At 32.0% G+C, this 19,705-nt stretch overlaps 1 protein-coding gene across 12 annotated transcripts in view; it reads right to left on the reverse strand.

Annotated features, from left to right (window-relative positions):
• The window catches only part of LOC105319011 (diacylglycerol kinase zeta), a 70,694-nt gene that overhangs the window by 15,134 nt on the left and 35,855 nt on the right, over window positions 1–19,705 (reverse strand). For 7 of the 12 annotated variants that reach the window (XM_011416360.4, XM_020063607.3, XM_011416357.4 and 4 more), the window contains 12 exons: window positions 17,412–17,468; window positions 16,978–16,998; window positions 13,118–13,186; window positions 10,444–10,476; window positions 9,058–9,210; window positions 8,547–8,785; window positions 6,017–6,191; window positions 4,226–4,296; window positions 1,957–2,108; window positions 1,674–1,729; window positions 1,455–1,517; window positions 255–328 (listed from right to left, as the gene is read on the reverse strand). In XM_011416360.4, the coding sequence (XP_011414662.3) occupies window positions 255–328; window positions 1,455–1,517; window positions 1,674–1,729; window positions 1,957–2,108; window positions 4,226–4,296; window positions 6,017–6,191; window positions 8,547–8,785; window positions 9,058–9,210; window positions 10,444–10,476; window positions 13,118–13,186; window positions 16,978–16,998; window positions 17,412–17,468 (1,163 nt within the window). The remainder of the gene's footprint in view (window positions 1–254; window positions 329–1,454; window positions 1,518–1,673; window positions 1,730–1,956; window positions 2,109–4,225; window positions 4,297–6,016; window positions 6,192–8,546; window positions 8,786–9,057; window positions 9,211–10,443; window positions 10,477–13,117; window positions 13,187–16,977; window positions 16,999–17,411; window positions 17,469–19,705) is intronic. The other 5 variants (XM_011416378.4, XM_011416358.4, XM_011416362.4 and 2 more) reach the window with 1 other exon arrangement.

Consider the following 19,705-nt stretch of genomic DNA (forward strand, 5'->3'; position numbering starts at 1 on the left):
AAAATTCATTTAATTGCAATACAGATCTTAAATTTACATGGTAGAATTCCATGGAGCTAATTTTTTTTTTTTTTTTTGAGAAAAGTTATAGAGATGAATCAGCTTTGACATAAACCTCTTATAAACAACTCATCACCTTTATGTACTGTCTTTGAGAAATAGGTTATTCAATCAAATTATCTTGCAAAACAACAGTCATTGTTTATAACACAGTTCTTTTATGTAAAGTTTGCCGGTAGATATTTTTTTATCACCTTGGAATGTTTAGAAATAACAAACAATGGAGTTTCATTTCCTGGACTTTGGTGGTAAGGTCTTGCCCATCACACTGCAAAGAAATTGACAGGCGTAAATGGGCGTTCTTAGCTTCAAATGAAAAGAATGAAAACCACAGAACCAGATGCAGTCTCATATAAGCCATGACTAATGGAATGAATAAAAGAAGTTTTCAATAAATTCAAAGAATTTTAACAAGGGGATAAAAATCCTATCAATTCTTATGTACAGTAGAACCAAGTTAATCCAAACCCTTGATTCCCATATACACAATCAGGATAACAAAGCATTTGTATAAAATGATCAACACTGCTAGAATGTTTTACACATCAATTTAAAAATCAATTCCCATTAAAATTGTCTAGAAGATAAAGCATCTTCATTATATTTGTAGTAGGATCACTAAAACTGCATGTAACAACATATGCAAGCAACCATATTGTATTTTGACTTACAATCAGATGTATGGGGTTTGTGGTGTATTTAGACTTACAATCAGTTGTATGTGGTTTGTGATGTATTTTTCACTTAAGTCAGTTGTATGTGGTTTGTGGAGTATTTTGACTTACAACCAGTTGTTTGTAGTTTGTGGTGTATTTTGACTTACATTCAATTGTATGTGATTTGTGATATATTTTTACATATAATCAGTTGTATGTGGTTTGTGGAGTATTTTGACTTACAATCAGTTGTATGTGGTTTGTGATGTATTTTGACTTACAATCAGTTGTATGTGGTTTGTGATGTATTTTGACTTAAAATCAGTTGTATGTGGTTTGTGGAGTATTTTGACTTACAATCAGTTGTATGTGGTTTGTGATTTATTTTGACTTACAATCAGTTGTATGTGGTTTGTGATGTATTTTGACTTACAATCAGTTGTATGTGGTTTGTGGAGTATTTTGACTTACAATCAGTTGTATGTGGTTTGCGATGTATTTTGACTTACAATCAGTTGTATGTGGTTTGTGATGTATTTTGACTTACAATCAGTTGTATGTGGTTTGTGATGTATTTTGACTTACAATCAGTTGTATGTGGTTTTGTGGTGTATTTTGACTTACAATCAGTTGTATGTGGTTTGTGATGTATTTTGACTTACAATCAGTTGTATGTGGTTTGTGATGTATTTTGACTTACAATCAGTTGTATGTGGTTTGTGGTGTGTTTTGACTTACAATCAATTGTATGTGGTCAGCTAGGCCCTTCCAACTTCTCCTCAGCATGTCCCTACCTCCTGCCTGCAGATACAAAATGTATACAGTTAACCTCGTCTCTTTATCAACATCTTCCTTTTGCAACATTAGCCCAGAAGTATAAATTTCTTGCCATTTAAAATCAATATTTTGTTTTGAAATATAGAATAAAAAAATTATTGAGAAATTTGATTAACTTACACCTGCATAAAACATTTTGTTCCAAAACCGACTGTTGAATTTCTCTGGATTTGCCTCTGGGAAAAGAAAGGAGAAATATCATAATTAAAATCATATCATTCTAACCAAACAATATACATGTAGCTTTGTCTAGATTTTTCCTTTAGATAAGATCCCCCTCAAAACATCTGGCCCCACGTTTTAAGGCATCAAACCTTAATTTGTTATCATGGATCACCTCTAATGAGATTAATTAACTGTAATTGGATGTATGAGGAGATGGCTAAATTGAAGTTCAATGTACCTCTGCTCTCATGAAATTCCAGGGCCACGTGAGCATCTGCTCCGAGACTGAAGTAGTTGTTGAACACATTCAGAGGGAGTTGATCGGTCACCAGGGGCTCATCGCAGATCTCGGTGTCCGTCACCGCATTCGTCGAAACTTCTATGTTCCATCTGAAACAAATAGTTAAAACTAAAAATTATACAACACATCTAACTTGATAACTGATAAGCAAAACCAAACATTTTATTTTGTTTCACAAAATAACGATCATGCATTTTTTTTTTGCATGGTTATGCAATGCGCAAAATGTTGCAAATGTTATTCAATTTCAAATCACTAAAATGACTTCATTACAGAAGGGTGAGTCAACCAAGAATAGCATCACAATTTCAAATAAGAAACACAATACACCGAAATGACGATTATATTTCAGAATTTAATAGATGATGCAGCAACAATAGATTAAATGGAAATTTTTTACATCCTTTAAGTAGTCTTTACGTGATATCACAGCTATATAGTTGATTGTAATCATTACCTTGGAGAAACTTGTATTTCTCCTAATTACAAAGAATGGGAGTGTTGACAATGACACATCGAATCAAATATCACGATTAATACCAATATCTCACTCCCAACGGTCTCTTCAATAGGTATCATTTTTGTCAAATCATTCAAGATTTCCTTTCTTACAATGATCAATTCACTCATAAATATTTCTAAAGCAGAAGGGAAACTGTTTAGACCCTATTTCTCAAATATTGGCAGTGACTAATGACATTAAACAGTATTTTTAAGCCTGATCATTCCTTTCTCTCTTCTCTCAATGAACTTTGTGCAAGCAGCTTCTCTTTACAAGGCCTTGCATTTTCTTTACAAGATCTTAAAAAAAGTTATTTAAAAGCAAGCTTATTGTGTGCAAGGCAATTGAGGTACATTTTATGTGCCAAAAGATCTATGGGTCAATCGATCAGACCATTCTTTCCATTCTACGGCCAGCAACTGGCAATAAGTTTGCATAGGAAACAACAGCTAAACAATTAATATATTATGTTTCAACACATCGACAGCTTTAACAAAACTAATGTCCGAAATTCATATTTCACAAACCTCCAATGAATTCTAGAACAAAGACGGCAAAGTTCCATTACATATACTATACGACTGTATGGAGACTTAATGGGAGATCAGATTTTGTACCCATTCACACATTTTTTTTCTCTTGATAGACTCCATGCATTGAAAATTAATACATTAAATTAGCTGGCATGACATGCAGTGACAAACAGTCATGAATAAGAGATGGTCAAGCTGTCTTGACTTGTTTATTTTCAAATTCCAACCAGCTTGTCAGGAAATTGGGCATCATAGTCTTCTTTTCACAGATGAAAGAATCGTTTCTGCTGAAGTTCATGGCCCCCTTGACTCAAAGTATAAGCTTCTACAATGTCACACCAAAAACTAGCCAGCAAAGTCCCGACGGGATCATTCATCTTTAATGGAACAGACTGGATACTTTCCAACTTCAACACTTTTTGTTTTATGACTCGCGCCACACATCTCAAAATAAGTTATACAGTACACACCAGGGAGTGATCAACCTTTTAAGACAAAACTTCTTTCCATACGAGTCCATCGGCTTTGATAAAGCACATATACTTTTTAACCTATAGTTTTGTTTCTTAGAAGAAAAATTTAACGTAGTAACAATAAGTATAAGCCTTGATAATACGTTATTGAAACTTCTTCCATTCGGCTTTAATAAAAAGGTTAGATAAATTTTAGTTGAAATGTTTGAAAACCTCAAAATTGAAAGTTTCACTTTTAAAGTTTTGCATCATACATTTATGCTTCAAAATGTTTAATTATTTATTTAAATTATTTTTAACCTAACCCACCCTTCATAGTCTTATGATTTTCTATGTTTGCCGCATATTTGTTTAAAATTTGGCTTCTTTAACATGCAGCATTCTAATATGAAATAAATACACTATATAATAGTGCCATTTAATAAATTTTAGAGTCTATATTTTATAACCATTTCTAACTGCATGGTTTCCTTTTTTTCAGCACCATTAATAACATAATTGAATACTTTTTAGATATTTTGTCATGGCGGAGATTCTAATTAATTTGTAACATCCTAGCAAGCTGTACCTTATTTTTATCACCTCCAATTTCACTGAGAAGAGACAACAGGATGATTTGACGGGGAATCGCAATCATTACAAAAATGTATGTTTTCAGTTTCTTTATTGTAAGTAAATAAAATTTTATTTTAACAAACCTGTCTAACTGTACGACTTGGCCCTCTTCGACATAACTAAGGATTTTTGTGATTGGTTCATCTGCATATCCCTACATAAAAGAAAAAATAAATAACAAACTGCATTTACTGGAAACATTATGATTATTTGTCTCTACATTCATGAGTTACAGCATGTTGAAAATTCCTTATTTTATGTGAGTAACTAAAATTAAATCACGAGCAACAAATTTTTTGTAATAATTTCTTAAAAGTCGAAACTGTCTGAAAAATAAAAGTGGGATTTTAAAATTTTTTAAAAAGAATTGCTTTTCGTGATTTACACTGATATGAATTCTTTGCGTTTGATAGGAATCTACAGTACACCAGATATCGATTAATCAAGATGGCTTGAAACTTGAAAGTTTGGTGGGCGGGTGTCTCGCACAAATACTTTCCAAAATATTGTTTTTGCATTGTTTCCCGAAAAAAAAGTATAGGGACAGTTCAATAGGAATTTATATATCTATATTTGATTTCTAAGGTAAAATCGGTTTTCAACACCAGCCACCTTTAATATTTATAAAATCTTAATTTCTGCATGACAGATGGGTTTATTTTATCAGAGAAATCAATAATCCACCAGTCATCCGTTGTACATGTATATTTAGGCCTAGTACATGTTATTGATTGTAAGCAAACTCATATTTTGCATTCTAAAGTGACATGCTGACTTTGACATTTTATAAATTTGAATAGATAAGTTTTGATGTTTTATGATTGGTAATTTAAATATCATCAAATGTTGATATTGTAAGAAAATTATTTGTCACTTGCACTGATTACTTATCTCTGATTAACCGGAAGTGATGCATACCTGCTATAAGGGGAAGATATAATAGCTCTAGTTTATGGGAAGATGGAATAGTAAAACAGACTATAGTGTAGAGAATCAAATTATATGAAAGAGGACGACAATAAAGTTTCTGTAATCCAATTTAATGACAATTAACAACTACTTTTAATCTGCGACATGTGTTACCACACTTGGGCTTAAATTCTACAGATCTGTGAGAACAAAATTTCTTAAACCAAATGTAGTTACTCTTGGGTTATCATCATGGCATTTACTGAATTTTGTCAGAGTAAAGAATTATATTTAAACAAATGCTTGAACAAAATCTCATCAATCTTATGCAGCCATATTGTTTTTAATCATTATGCGGATGAATTTGCTGGCAAAATCTCATATTTTCTACGCTGCGTGACCTTGACATATATTTCACTGACCTAGAAATGCAGCATTAAAGAAACCTGTTATGCAAGGGCTTTGTAAGAAAAAAAATCAATTAGGATAAGTGCAAGATGGAACATTCTCAGGCATTATCCCTGCAAAACACTAATGTCTCTGGGGTTCTATGGAACAGAGTGCACATATCCTTATATGGATTAAAATTGATTCAAAATTTACTGATGAGAAACAGATAGGTCAAGATGTCTTAAATCCAGTTTTCAGTACTTGACCTACAAGTATATGATTGATCGCGTACTCCAAACAAAGAAAATAAATGGGTACCTAATGTGCTGTTTGATAAATAAATAAACCAACTTTTTCTTCAGAAGAAATATCGGCAAAATTTTTTCGAATGAAAAGCATTAATTAAATATCAGTGATTCATCAATCAAAATATTCTTTATTTGGGAGATAAGTGGCACTATAAATTAATAAAGGTGACTATTTTTGGCAGATGAGATGGTAATTTGCTCAACTGAAACTGAAATCTACCCAAATTCAATGGCCGTAATAACACTCAGCCTATATTTTTGACTTACCCCTCCCCAGTTCAGGGTGCGCGAGAGGTCATTGCCGGTGCCCAGCGGCATAATGGCAACAGGAGGGGGAGGTTTAATGCCCAGGCTGTCGATTTCGGACAAGATCCAGCCAACAGTTCCATCACCCCCACAGGCCAGGATTCTCAAGTTAGGCACTTTCTTGTACAGCTCAAGTCTAAAAGACACAAAATAAACAAGTTGACTAGACAATTTTAATGTATAGTACATACATGTACCATAGCAAAATTTCGGAATGAGGTATTAAATAGATATTTTTCTTTACCTAACCAATTTTTCTGGGAGATATTACTTTAGATTTTTTTTTTCAGTTCCACAACAATTTAAGATATATTATTGTCTAAAAAAAATAATATGATTTTAAAGCCTTTGTAAAATAATGACAAGTGCAATTAAAAAGAGTCAGTCCCTTTACTGAGCTATAAATATTAAAATTATAGCATTTTATTCTTTCCTTTCTTGGTTTTATTCTATAATTTAGACCTGAAAGTTGGAAAATGAAGCAAAAAATCGTTGCATCAATGGTTGGCACTTATTAATCAGTGCAAACTGATTGGCAATCCATCTTTTCCTCTTATTTCGTTCTCTTGAAATTAGAAACTAAGCTTCTTCTCCTTTCGATAACCATCTACAGAATAAAGTACTCTTCCTCTCCATCTTCATCTTTCGTTCATAATTTGTAACTAGAGCTTCATTAGCCAAGGTCTTAAATCTTTAATACCTTGTACTTATAAACTAGAAAAAAAAAGGTTGACTTGCCTTAAAAAAAAATTCTCATATAAAAGAATAATTACAACAAAAAGTCAAAGTCATAATCTTTTCTTTTAAAACGCTAAATCTCCTTTGAAACAGAGATGAAAGGGCAACATTAGACTCATTCTCATCAAACATATTGAAGTGTAAATGGCATAACGTTGTTTCTGCACAACAATGTCCTTGATATATCTCTCTCTTTTAGCCATTAGATGTCAATTCCCCCTCGAGAATTACTACACTGTGCTGAATCAAGGCTCGTCTCTTTAATCTGTGTAATGTATTGACTATGGAACTTCAAAGGTTATGTAAGTCCAATAATGTCCCATTGGCTTATTGGTCCACATCATGTTGTAGAATGTAGTACTGCTTCAGTTTTAAGTGCAGCAAAAGGTAAGGTAACATTTAGAGAAACAGGTTTTTCCATGGTCGTATATGCTTATGTACGCATGTTTCAAATACCATAAATGGATTCTTTCAATTCTCTTTATATTTATGCATGCTAAAGACAAAAGTGTGATAAAAAACATCACTTTCATACATTTGAGGAATAATTGACCTCCCTTTTGAGTGTCTTACACTTGAGGAATAATATCCACCTCCCTTTTGAGCGTCTTACACTTGAGGAATAATATCCACCTCCCTTTTGAGCGTCTTACACTTGAGGAATAATATCCACCTCCCTTTTGAGCGTCTTACACTTGAGGAATAATATCCACCTCCCTTTTGAGCGTCTTACACTTGAGGAATAATATCCACCTCCCTTTTGAGCGTCTTACACTTGAGGAATAATATCCACCTCCCTTTTGAGCGTCTTACACGTGAGGAATAATATCCACCTCCCTTTTGAGTGTCTTACACTTGAGGAATAATATCCACCTCCCTTTTGAGCGTCTTACACGTGAGGAATAACACAAACCTCCCTTTTAAGGGTCTATCTTTTATTAACCATGATTTTAGCATTTTGGATTATGAGAGATCTTCTATCATGCCAGATATATTTAAGGTTGGGAATCATGGATGAAAATTTCACTGATCAAAGATTATCACTATCGAAACACAATTGGTAAATACTTTGAATATTTCCTTGGTTTTTGAATTACTGAATAAAAGTATATATATAAATATATATATATATATATATATATATATATATATATATATATATATATATATATATATATATATATATCCTCTCTCTATAATGATCATCAAAATGAAAAAAAAAAATTGAAGATTAAATTGGATGAAACAGAGAGACTTTTGTAATCAAGTTTCATACAGAACTAAAAATAGAAATTCTAATAATCAGATGTTTACAATCAATGTCTAATCAGATTTATAATTGTCATTTACTGTTTATAACATTCCTAATCAAATAATTTTCTATTCTACAACCCAGATGTCCACTTAGAATATTAAATCCATGGCAGAGTACCAGTACTTCAATATCATTAACAATAATCATCATACACACAGTTTTTCATATAATGGCAGTTTTTCTTTTATTTAAAGCTCTTCAACGTCAAAACTAGAGTTTTAACATAAAAACATGATTAAGCACCCCAAACAAATGCAATATATTTTTTTTTGTATGTGTATTTTTGTCCTAACAATCATTTAAATGACTGTTAAGGCATGAAAGAGCTGTGAAAAAAGCACAATGAATTATGAGGAAATAATTTTTGAGTCATGATACTTTTTTGAGATGATCGTTGAAATTAATTTTTTTTTTCCCTCCATGTTTTGCATTACGTACCCTGCTCGAGGTCCACCATGAGAAAGATCAAACACTTGCCGAGGGTTCAACCACCAGCAAAATTTGTGCATGAGTTTGGCCCCCTGGTTTCCCCCACTTTTAGGGTTGATGAAGACTATCAGGGGCTTCAGGAGTGGGGAGGGAATGGGCTTGATAATGAATGGACGATTCTCTTCCTTGGCTTTTTTCCGTTTTATAGAGGCCCGCCTCTTTTTTCGCAGAGATGATTTGAAAGACCCCTGAAAAAGTCGATCAGGTTCAACAATTTATCTCATTTAATTAAAAAAAATTTAAATATCTAATTTATGTACATTCTGAAAGCATTCCAACATTTCCTGAATATATACTGATTTGTTATTAAAATGTATATTACAGTATAACTTATTTATTGATAATTTGTAAATTGTTTCTCTGATTCTATATTAGAAAAAAAAACTCATTTTGATTTTTCTCTCCATTGATTACAATGCTCCATAAAATGGACGACTTATAAATGACACTTGCGACCTACTTTTTTTGGAAGCTTGATGATCCAAGATGGAGGCACAATGATGCTCTGGTGAGCTCCCAGAGTGCATTGCTCTTCGATGTGCTGCATCAGAAAGCAGGAGACTTTGTTGTGATAAGCTGCCTTGCACCATGAACAACTGATAGCAATGATCTCCTACAAAACAGAGAATAACTGATAGCAATGATCTCCTACAAAACAGAGAATAACTGATAGCAATGATCTCCTTCAAAACAGAAAACAACTAATACGCAATGATACAAAACAGAGAACAATTATAGATAAAAATATCCAGTGGTTCAAGTCTACAATGTTAAATTTCCCTTTTTTGATAATATATATCGAATATTCAAAATACCTTTTTTAGCTAAATCAATTTAAAAAAAAAGAACATTCAACTTTATCCACTTCAACTTATCAGTAGTAAAGTAAAGATTACACAACTAAATGAGCTATCAACTTTCATTACTAGCCTATAATGCTGCATATCAAGAAAAACATTTGAATATGGTCAATGACCAAATTATTCTTGGCATCCTCCTTCTACCACTATCCTACTTTTTGAGGTTCTTCAACCCTATAACTTTTCATCAGCTCTCATATTCTCTTACTTATACAAAATTTCCCTAACAGTACATATCATATCATCTTGCAATCAATATGAAGTCATTGACTGCATGCAAAAAAAGGCAAAAAAATAGTACCATAATGATTATAAGAAAATTAAAGCAAGAAATCCTATATCTTCAACTACTCAGTCTACAGAACACGACTTAAAGGCCGTAATTTCTCGTTTCTTCATATAGAAATTCATTGTCTGATTTTGTAGCTTTCTGATTACTGTACATCCCACTTCAGTGTTAAGTTCAAATTAATTAAAAATCCCTTTACCTGATATTGACTAAGTCTGATATAAAGAATTGTAAATATTGAAAGGATTCATAAATCTGGGTGATAAGTGCATTACTTATATTTCCCTACTACTAGTATTATATATATGTTTACATGCATATACAGTAAAACTTTGTTATCTCAAACTAGATGGGACTGCATGTTTAAAAACTTCAAGATATCTGAGTATTTGAGATATCAATGGTGAAATATTTAATTAATCCCCTTTTTAAGTAGCCACTGTTTGATAACCATTATAGGCAGCAACAGGGGAGCTAACTAATTATAAAAAAGACCTGATTTAAAAAAACGAATAAAACCAAGCATGGACCAGTGACTGACTTTCTTTAAAGGGGAAACCCACAGTGCTATAAGAAATTGTGCAGAAGCTTATAACACCATCTACTGTGGTATTATCTCAAAACAGAGAAACAAAGTTACAATAAAATTATTCATTTTAAAGTTAACCAACTAAAGGAAATCCTACGAAGTCCATACCTTGCTCTGGAACGCAAATCTTTGCTGGAATGACTGAAAATAAAAGAAAGATTTAATTGACATAGACAAATTTTTAGCATGTACAATGAGCTTGAATTATTCAAACTTTACAATATGATACGAAATGATCTTGGACAAAACTCAACCTGCTGATTTCATAAAATTCCAGATCATTTTTTCTCATAGTTTATAATTATTTATAATAGTGATTAGTGGCTGCCAATTCAAAATTAATAAGTTTTTCAATATTTAATGTGTGGTGGGTCAATATTTATAAGTAATAAAACGCATTAATGTTTAAAGGCGTAAGCTAACATTAGACTCCCCCGAATCACTAAACAATGGTATCTAATGCTCTTGCAGCACGCATCAAGCAAACAATTATCAACCCGTCGAGTAAATCACGGGAAGTTTATTAAGTCACCTACAATATTTGATAACATTGACATCTCAACGTATTTCCTCAACAGGGCCGATCCCAACGTTATATAAATCAATCTATAATTCAAATCCCTGCATTTTTCACTCCCGTAGGTGTTTGCAAAAAAGAATGGACCTTTCAAAAGAACAAGCTCATTTGTCATTTACTTCTCGCAGTAGCGAGCAGCTATTTCATGATCTAAATGAAACCTTTTTTCACCTGCAACGATAATTGCCCCAGTATTAATTAGGACTGTTACTAAGAGCATGTTTAGTTAAAATCCATAGAATTCCATTGTTTAACAGTGTTCAACTCCAAAGACTCCCAGTTTTTATTGTGTGGTAAGTATTGATCTTGGCCTGTATGCTGTACTGTGTAATGTTTCGTTTGAAGTGATTGACTTTTTTGTAACAGCAAAATGTGTGTCGCATATATAATACTGTTATAAAACAGTTTTGTAAGTTCATATGAACTTAATTCTGCAAATGATTTCTTAATAAGATTACCATTGCCTATCACTGACAGAAATTCTTACGGTAATACATGTATCTTTAATTTATCAAACATCAATATTAGATCTGTCACATTTAAACATGAATTTTAAGTCGATCTTCATGTTAAAAATTTTGATACGACAATGAAAAAGGCATACACAGGGGTAATCATGTCTGTTGGAAAGAACGGTATAATAATTAGACATTATAAATAAATAATAAGCAGATAATATGACCTATTGGACATATTACTTTAAGAATTTAATTGGTTGTTCTAACACAAACTTCTAGCTGCTGATCTCAAGCCTATATCAAAATTAAACTAAGGGATGGAAAAATATATCAAACTTTCCAGCCTTCAGGTTGTTCTAAATTTCCAATCAAAAGATAAAAAAAAAACAACCATGAAACCAATGAAAAGAGGCTCAACCAGCCAGCTGATTTAATTGCACAATCAAATTACATTTATATTGCCCAAACCTTTTTCTAAATCAACAAAATGGATGTGTATATATCCGACATTATGGATTTTTTATGCCATTTAATTATGTTACGACCAGAAAATAGTGTTATTAGTTTAACATTTTCCCCCCTGAAAGCTTTGATTTAATCCCGCTATTTAATTTCATGATCAAGATAGGCTGATAAAGCTTCGATCTCAAATCTGATTTTCACCCAATTTTTTTTTTTAATTCCTATCAGATTCTGCAAATTTAAAATGGGGGATTTTGCACTAAAACCATAATTATAACCGAATCAATGAATATTCAAATGTCCAATTAAAGTAATAACCTTCAAACCAGTGTCATATATCTTAAACTCATCCGTTCTTAGCCTAAACATTCAGTGAAATTATCATCATTGTAATGAATTTTGATATCGAATATAAGTTAATTTTCCATATGTAATCCTTTTCTAATTACTGCATCATTCTGGATATGATAATGTCTGCAGAACTTTCCTGTAAATATTCTGACACTTATCAATAATTAAAAGAAAAACGATTTTCAAAATTGAATATTGGCCGCTGTTTTAAGTCATGGTTGGTGTTACGGGGACTAATAGAACCAGGTATTCAAAACGTAATGCCGTTGATTTGCCGTTTAAAAGTCTAGAATGTATAATTATAAAAGACCAAGCAAGATTTGTTATGGATTTTGAATCGTTCTCATCTTACTCATTGTGTACATCCCTATCCCTTTGTTATAAGAACACTCGGAAACCACAAATCATGGAAATTCCTCTTCATTTTCTGACCACCACTGTTTATTGGCTTCCAAATCAGTGATTATTGGGGTTGATTAGTGCTCAATATATCAATCTTGGATAGAATCTAGACAGAAAACAAGCTGAATTTCCACCATTCATTTCAATCAGATGTAATGTAAATCGTACACTACTAGTGCCTCAGTCTGTATCAACTAAGATTCAAAGACCTGCAAATTCATTTTCCTGATGGTTATATTGTTTCAAGACCCCAATGATAAACAAATTCATTTTATTTCAATGCTTATTTCAGCCCTACAAAATATTCAACAGATTTTTATGAAAGTAGGATCCTGAAGAAGTCTTTCGCATGTAAATCCAGTAATTTTTTCAGGGGGTGGGGGGTTCGAGGCATATTTTTGGTAATTTTACCATGTAAATTTAAGAAATTTGAATTTCCCAGTGAAGGTCCGGATGCCCCCAATGACCCACCCTTTTGATCCATGCATGGACTGTAGAACCACCCAACTGTCTCTGTGAAATCAATACCTACCTTTCCACACTGTTTACATTTGCCCTCTTGTCTTCGTCTATGAACCCAGTGATGTCTCATAAAGGTTTGCTGTGAAAAATAAAAGAAAAAAATTTTGTTCATCATGAATCGTAAAAGCAATGATTAATATTTCAATCAAGTAAGTAAATTAATTAAACCTTAACTCTGATAGTAAACATAACTTGTTGCAATCGAGACCATAAATCTAATAGCTTTTTGAATTTTGCTACAGTGGCAATTAAATTGACTGCAATTACAACAAATTGTTCCCTAGCTATTATGTTGGTAACTAAAAGAAATATATGAGACAAACATTACAATCAATCATTTTTTTTTATTTACTGCAGAGAAGCTTTCAAATTTTGTAAATATTCAAAAGTTTTAGTAAAAGAATTAACATAATTATGTGAAATATTGTTTTAAATTATTTGCATGATTTACCTACAGTCAAACTTCGTTATCTCGAACTAGATGGGACTGTTTAAATAGTTCGAGATATCAAGGATAAAAAATACTGTTTAAATAATTCGATATCGAAGTACTGGTAATATCAAGGATAAAATACTTAAAAAATAAGTGGTTGGATCATACAAATCACTTTGACATATCCATTGTATTCGAGATATCAGTGTTCGAGATATCAAAGTTTAACTGTATATCCATATATATAACTCAGAGCCTGGGATTGCCAATAAGATACACAAAATAATCAGTGGTAAACTCTTTAGTCCACATTTTATTCAAATAAAACTCATACATGATTAAAATTTATATTTCTGAGTTACAAAGGACCAAGCATTAATTAATATTTCAACAAAAGCGTCATCAAATTGCTATTAAAATTTTTTTTTCAAATGCACACAAAGTAGAACAAGACAGCTGGCATGAAATATTCATATTTCTGTTATCTCGTAAACAACAGAAGAAAAAAAAAACCTACAATGGATGGTAATTCAATTGAGTATATACGTATTGATTTGGACTTTTTTAACATATGTATATTTGTTTCTTTTAGGGAAAGGGCGTAATTTTTCAAACACTCAAGATCCATATATAGACGGATTCCATTTCCTGTTGTTACAAACATACACTAACAATGAAAGATTTCCCTAAAGTATTTTCTAGATAACAGAATTATTAATGATACCGCTTTATATCCAAGTTCACAGCCTCCTATTCAGCAAGTGCCAATAACCTATTATTCTCTCTGATAATAATATGCCAGCTTCTTTTTAATTATATTTAATATTTCGACACAATTGCTTCAAAATTATACAGAATTGATATTAAAAGCAAGTTATGAGTTTTTGAGGAGAAAAATTTGAATAAATCCACATTTTAGATCCACGAAAATGCTTTGGGGAGAGGATTTAAGTTGATCAGCAAGAAGCCAATGACAAGGACACCCCCCCCCCAACAATCCCATAAATAAAACTTTTGTTTCATACAAAATTTGAAGACAAAAACCCACAAGAAATCATGAATATTTGTATTGTAGATGACTATCAGCTGGCCTCCAGTAAATACATTATTCAGTTATGAAAAATTCATTAAAAGTGAAAAAAGTCCAGCTAGGAAACACGAAAACACAATCATGTCAACAAATCAAAAGGTCATGTAAAGTTCAAATCCTGGAAAGAAGGTGGAGGGGGAGCGAAAGTTGAATGCAACGGGAAGATTGGATGTGGAATATTGTTAATCAGTTTTATCCTGCAGGGGCCAACATCCATGAAATCAATTGTATAGGGAGGGGATAAGTCAACTCTGTTACCATAAAAAGCTATCAATGATTCAGAAAGCTCGGTGCTTATACTTGCCTGGTGCTTCAAATGATTCAGAAGCATTTCTAATATCATCAAAATATCAAAATTATTCGATGTACATATGATCTTTTCTTCTTTATATTTCTATGATAATATGATTGGTTAGTCATAATATGTTGAAACAAACTATTTCAGAGCACTATTTGACCTTGAAATGACCTCGACCAATTTTTTTTTCAAAATTAAGATACAAAAAGACAGTTTACACAAAAGTACCATTACATTACAGCTATACAGTAAAACTTGGTTATAGCGATGTCCTGGGGACCAATGGATTTACTTCGTTATATCCGTATAACGAATTCGCAAAAACAACTATGGCGAATTCACTATGTACATGATTTCTTTCACTAGACTATAATTTTTGCTAATTAGGGCTTAAACTAAAAATACATTACTTCCATACCTTTGATAATCAGATTGTGAATTGAAATATTTATATGAAAATAAATTCATTTAAACTATTATGTTAAATAGTAGTGCAAACTTATTAATTTGTGAAAAATACGATATGAAAGTGCTATATTTTGTTATTATTCACCGCCATGGGACTCGGTATCAGTTCGCTATATCCATAAATTTGTTATATCCAAATTCACTATAACCGTAAATTTCTGCAAAGATTTGAAAAGAATTTCACTGGGGACGCAAAAAGACTTCGCTATATCTGAGAATTCGCTATAACCTTGTTCGTACTAAGAGAGTTTTACTGTAAAGTAAAATAAAATTCATAATTTCTTAGCTATAAAGATATTAAAAATTTAGATAAACATTGCACATTTTACCACTATCACATGAAAAATCACAAATATAACCTGCAGCTTCATCCATTTTTGCTTCCATTTTTTTTTTGGTGTTTTCATAAAAGCTTTAATGATGGTTTTCAAATTATCAATTTTTAACAAAATAGACCAATCTAATAAAGATATATTAATAATGTTTTGTGACAGTACTCTTGACCCGATTCCCAGTAGAACTGTAAAATCATTTCCATTCATAGAAGAGGAAGAATATATCCTATAGAAAATGTCTGGGGGGTTTATGAGACAGCCAGGCGTTAATATTATAACAATCATCATATTGCAACCGAGTTACTACCAAATCAAAAGCACCCACATACTAATCCCACAGCACTCAAATATCAATAGCTATGCACAAATGCCTTCAAAATGAGCTTGTACAATCCCGAAAGAGTTGTTAATTTCTCCATTAGGTTGGTAGAGATTGGTACAGAATGTGTCTAAATTAATTACTAGAAGTTATAATAGATCAAATGAGCTTTTTAGACAATGGTTGTAAAAACATGTACATAAACTAATAAATAATTTGTCTACAATTGTATTTTATTCATTGTTCATTACTAACTTCATATCATATAGTCATCATACATTTGTTCCCTTTAAAGGTTGGCTTGATTTAATTTCTTTAGTAGAAAGGGAAACCTTAAGAGTATCCTGTGTACGGGCACCAAAATGAATTTCATGATGATATATGTTTCTTGTTCAGTGTCAATCAAAGAAGGGTATTTGATTAAATAACAGTTTGTGCAATAATTAATTGTCTTTTAAACATTTACCATTCATTGTCTAGCTATTCTAAGAAATTCTGAATGTTCATTTCAAAGAGCAGATTACATCAGAGTCATAACATTAAGAATACAATCGTTAATAGTTGAACCTTTATACTCATCAAATTAGAAATTGAAAGAAGGAAAGAAACTTAATTAATTCATTAACGTAACAATCTCATTGACAATCAATTGGTAGAGATACATTGTACATTTAATGTGTGTGTCCTAAATAAATGATTGCATCATAGACGGAGAGGAAAGACAATTGAGCATGTGCAATTAATTAAAGATTTGATTGGTCATCAGTTAGACAGTACATGTTTACAGTAAGCTAAGTTAAAAAGAATGTGTGCTGTTTTTCTTTTTTATTCCAGATGTTTACACACACACGCACACGTACGCGCACACATGCACACAGACAAACAGGATCAGATAATCTGCATTGTAAAAACCAGAGCTCAACGTACCGAGGGTTCACAGTCATTGTCCTGTAAGACAGCAACACAATTATAACCAATTTTAACAGCCAACATTTACACAATATCAAATTACACCGTATATCAGACTTATTTTGGTATGTAATATATAATAACATTTCCTTTGGAGGTGGTTTAAAGTATCAACATTTTTTATATATCATATAAAATCGAACACTGTCATAATGAAATAAACTTATTAATAAATCTGTCACAATGAAACTTAAATTTCTGCAAACTTATTTTACCAAAAACTAGAGGAGCACATTTAAAAATTTTCTGATATACAGTATAGCAATCAGGGTGCAGTAAAAAAAAATTCACGAAGAAGGGGTGCAATGTATTTACTATATATATATACACGTAGCAAATTCATGCAGCATTTTGCTGTCATAACAAATTACAAAGTTTCATTTTTCTCTTACCTCTCGATAGTTTCTTACACCTGCTTCACGGAATGTTGGTTTACATCTAAGGTTTTTCTGAAAAAGAAAAAAATCAAATTAAAGGAAGCAAGAATAGTACTGTATTAAAGTTATACAGTGTTTGGTATCAGGTGCTAAGAGAGGGTCAATGATCTAGTTTCACTCGATTTCATCTAAATGAAGATCCGAATTAATTAAGACACTCAAGGGCATAGCTAGATCCTATTAAGCCAAAATTACTATGTTTAGCAAGTATTCGTTTTTAGCTTCATTTACTATTTTCTAGGAAATAAAACGATTTCTGGTCTGCAACATGCACTGTCCCTATTTTTGTCTTGGACATTGCAATCACTGCAAAGCCACTCAGCGTTATTCAAATGAACCCGTTCAAGACAATCAGTCAATCTGTACACCAGGACATTCACCGACGTGCGACATGGCAATTCATCAGTGATCTCAAAAAAATATTTTGGTGTTTTTTTGGCCTGACGGAATTTCAGTCGTAAAGTAATTCAATTTGAGTATCTCCACAACACAAATGAAAAATTGGCCCAATATATAATTATGCAGTGCCTGAAAAAAAAATAGCAACTTTGTCAGGAGAAAGCCATCATTAACCAAGGAAGTGAGTATCATGTTGGTATAACAGAGTATAAAAGGAATTTTTTTTTCAGAGAAAATAAGCAATTGTTTGTTTAGAAATTAAGCAATAATTCTCATCACAAACTTGTAAAGCTTTTTCCTAACCAAAGACTATAAACGAATTACATTTCGCTGTGTATTCTAATTTTTTTTTTTGGTTGAAAGCAGCTTCCGCTAAATGAAGCACATTGCTAAATGACATCCATATATGTATTATGATAGGTACATAATTCAAATTTATAACAACATTGAAAAATCAATGTCAGTCAAATATTGTCTACGCAAAATATAATGTTTACAGTGAACCTTTACATACCCATATGTAGATACTGATGCAGTCACTTTAATACATAAGAAAATGAATGATGCATCTCCCATATTAGATGAAGATTTTCAAACACAGACATAGGAATACTTAGTAGTCTAATGAATTCTATTTACAATAACTAATTTGATAGATTTTTTATATTACGGCTCTCATATATAAATAAACAAAGGACAATACGGTACATAATAGCTGGGTAATAGACTCAGGGGTCACAAATGATGTACAGAAGAGCTGAAGACACGGAGGTCACAAATTATTTCTGTCTGGCCGGGTCTTATCAAATCTTTTTCTGGCCAAGAAATTTTTTTCCACAGATCAAAGATATTCCCAAAATTGTCTTTTGTTTCTTATTTATAGAAAGTATTGTCTGTGTGTGTTCTTCAGATATTGAGCCATCTGGGCTATATTTGGCATATTATTTGTTTACTAGAGCGGTCCCTGACAAAGCACCATTGATAGAAGAGAGCTTTCTGGAGACGGATGGATTATTAGCAACAATCGTTACACCAACTGACATTGTACATTGTAATAATGGTAAAATATTTATACAGAGAGATTATTTATACAGCGAAGATATAATCCTTTCAATATCATTTGTATATGATGTGGATGCTCCAAAAAATAGATTGGGTTCCACTTAAGGAATCATATATCAGGAATTAAAAATGAGGCTTGCATTTTATCTCTTGATACAGAAGCCATTAAAGGCTGGCGAAAATGGGTATAATAGGATTACTTTTTTATAATCTCCCAGGAAAAAGGGAACATAAAACACAATGAAATAAAGAATTAAAGAGGTGTCAAGTATTTGAGTTAATTAAAATTCAACATTAAATTGTTGCATTATAATTACGGTACTAAAATGTCAAAGAATCAATTCTTTTTTTTTTTAAACATCACCTCTACTCAACACAAAGTTATGGCCTGGACAATATTTTCATGCTACAAATTAAATCTCTGAAAAGCCACCTTGACACTGTACGTGTTTCACATTAAATATTCTTCTGAATCAATGGACTTCATGAGTTATTGCAGTTCATTTCCAGTTCCTTCTTCATAGTACATTAATTTCAATTTGGTGTTAATGTCTTAAATTTCCACGCAGAGCTTCATTTTCAATAGTACTTCCAGTTTATTGCTCCCTAAGCACGATATTCTGTATCAGAAGTTGTTTTGCCACCAAAGATATGAGTGAAAGGTAGAAATGTCATCGAGTACTCGAGTACTTGACTATCGCTCGGTCATACCGATCATTGACCATAATTTTCTTAGTTGATTACTCGTTATAGAATAAAGAAAAAAATTCAAAACAATTTTCCTCGTT

The sequence above is a fragment of the Magallana gigas genome, chromosome 9 (assembly GCF_963853765.1).
Source record: "Magallana gigas chromosome 9, xbMagGiga1.1, whole genome shotgun sequence".
Taxonomy (NCBI): Eukaryota; Metazoa; Mollusca; class Bivalvia; order Ostreida; family Ostreidae; genus Magallana; species Magallana gigas.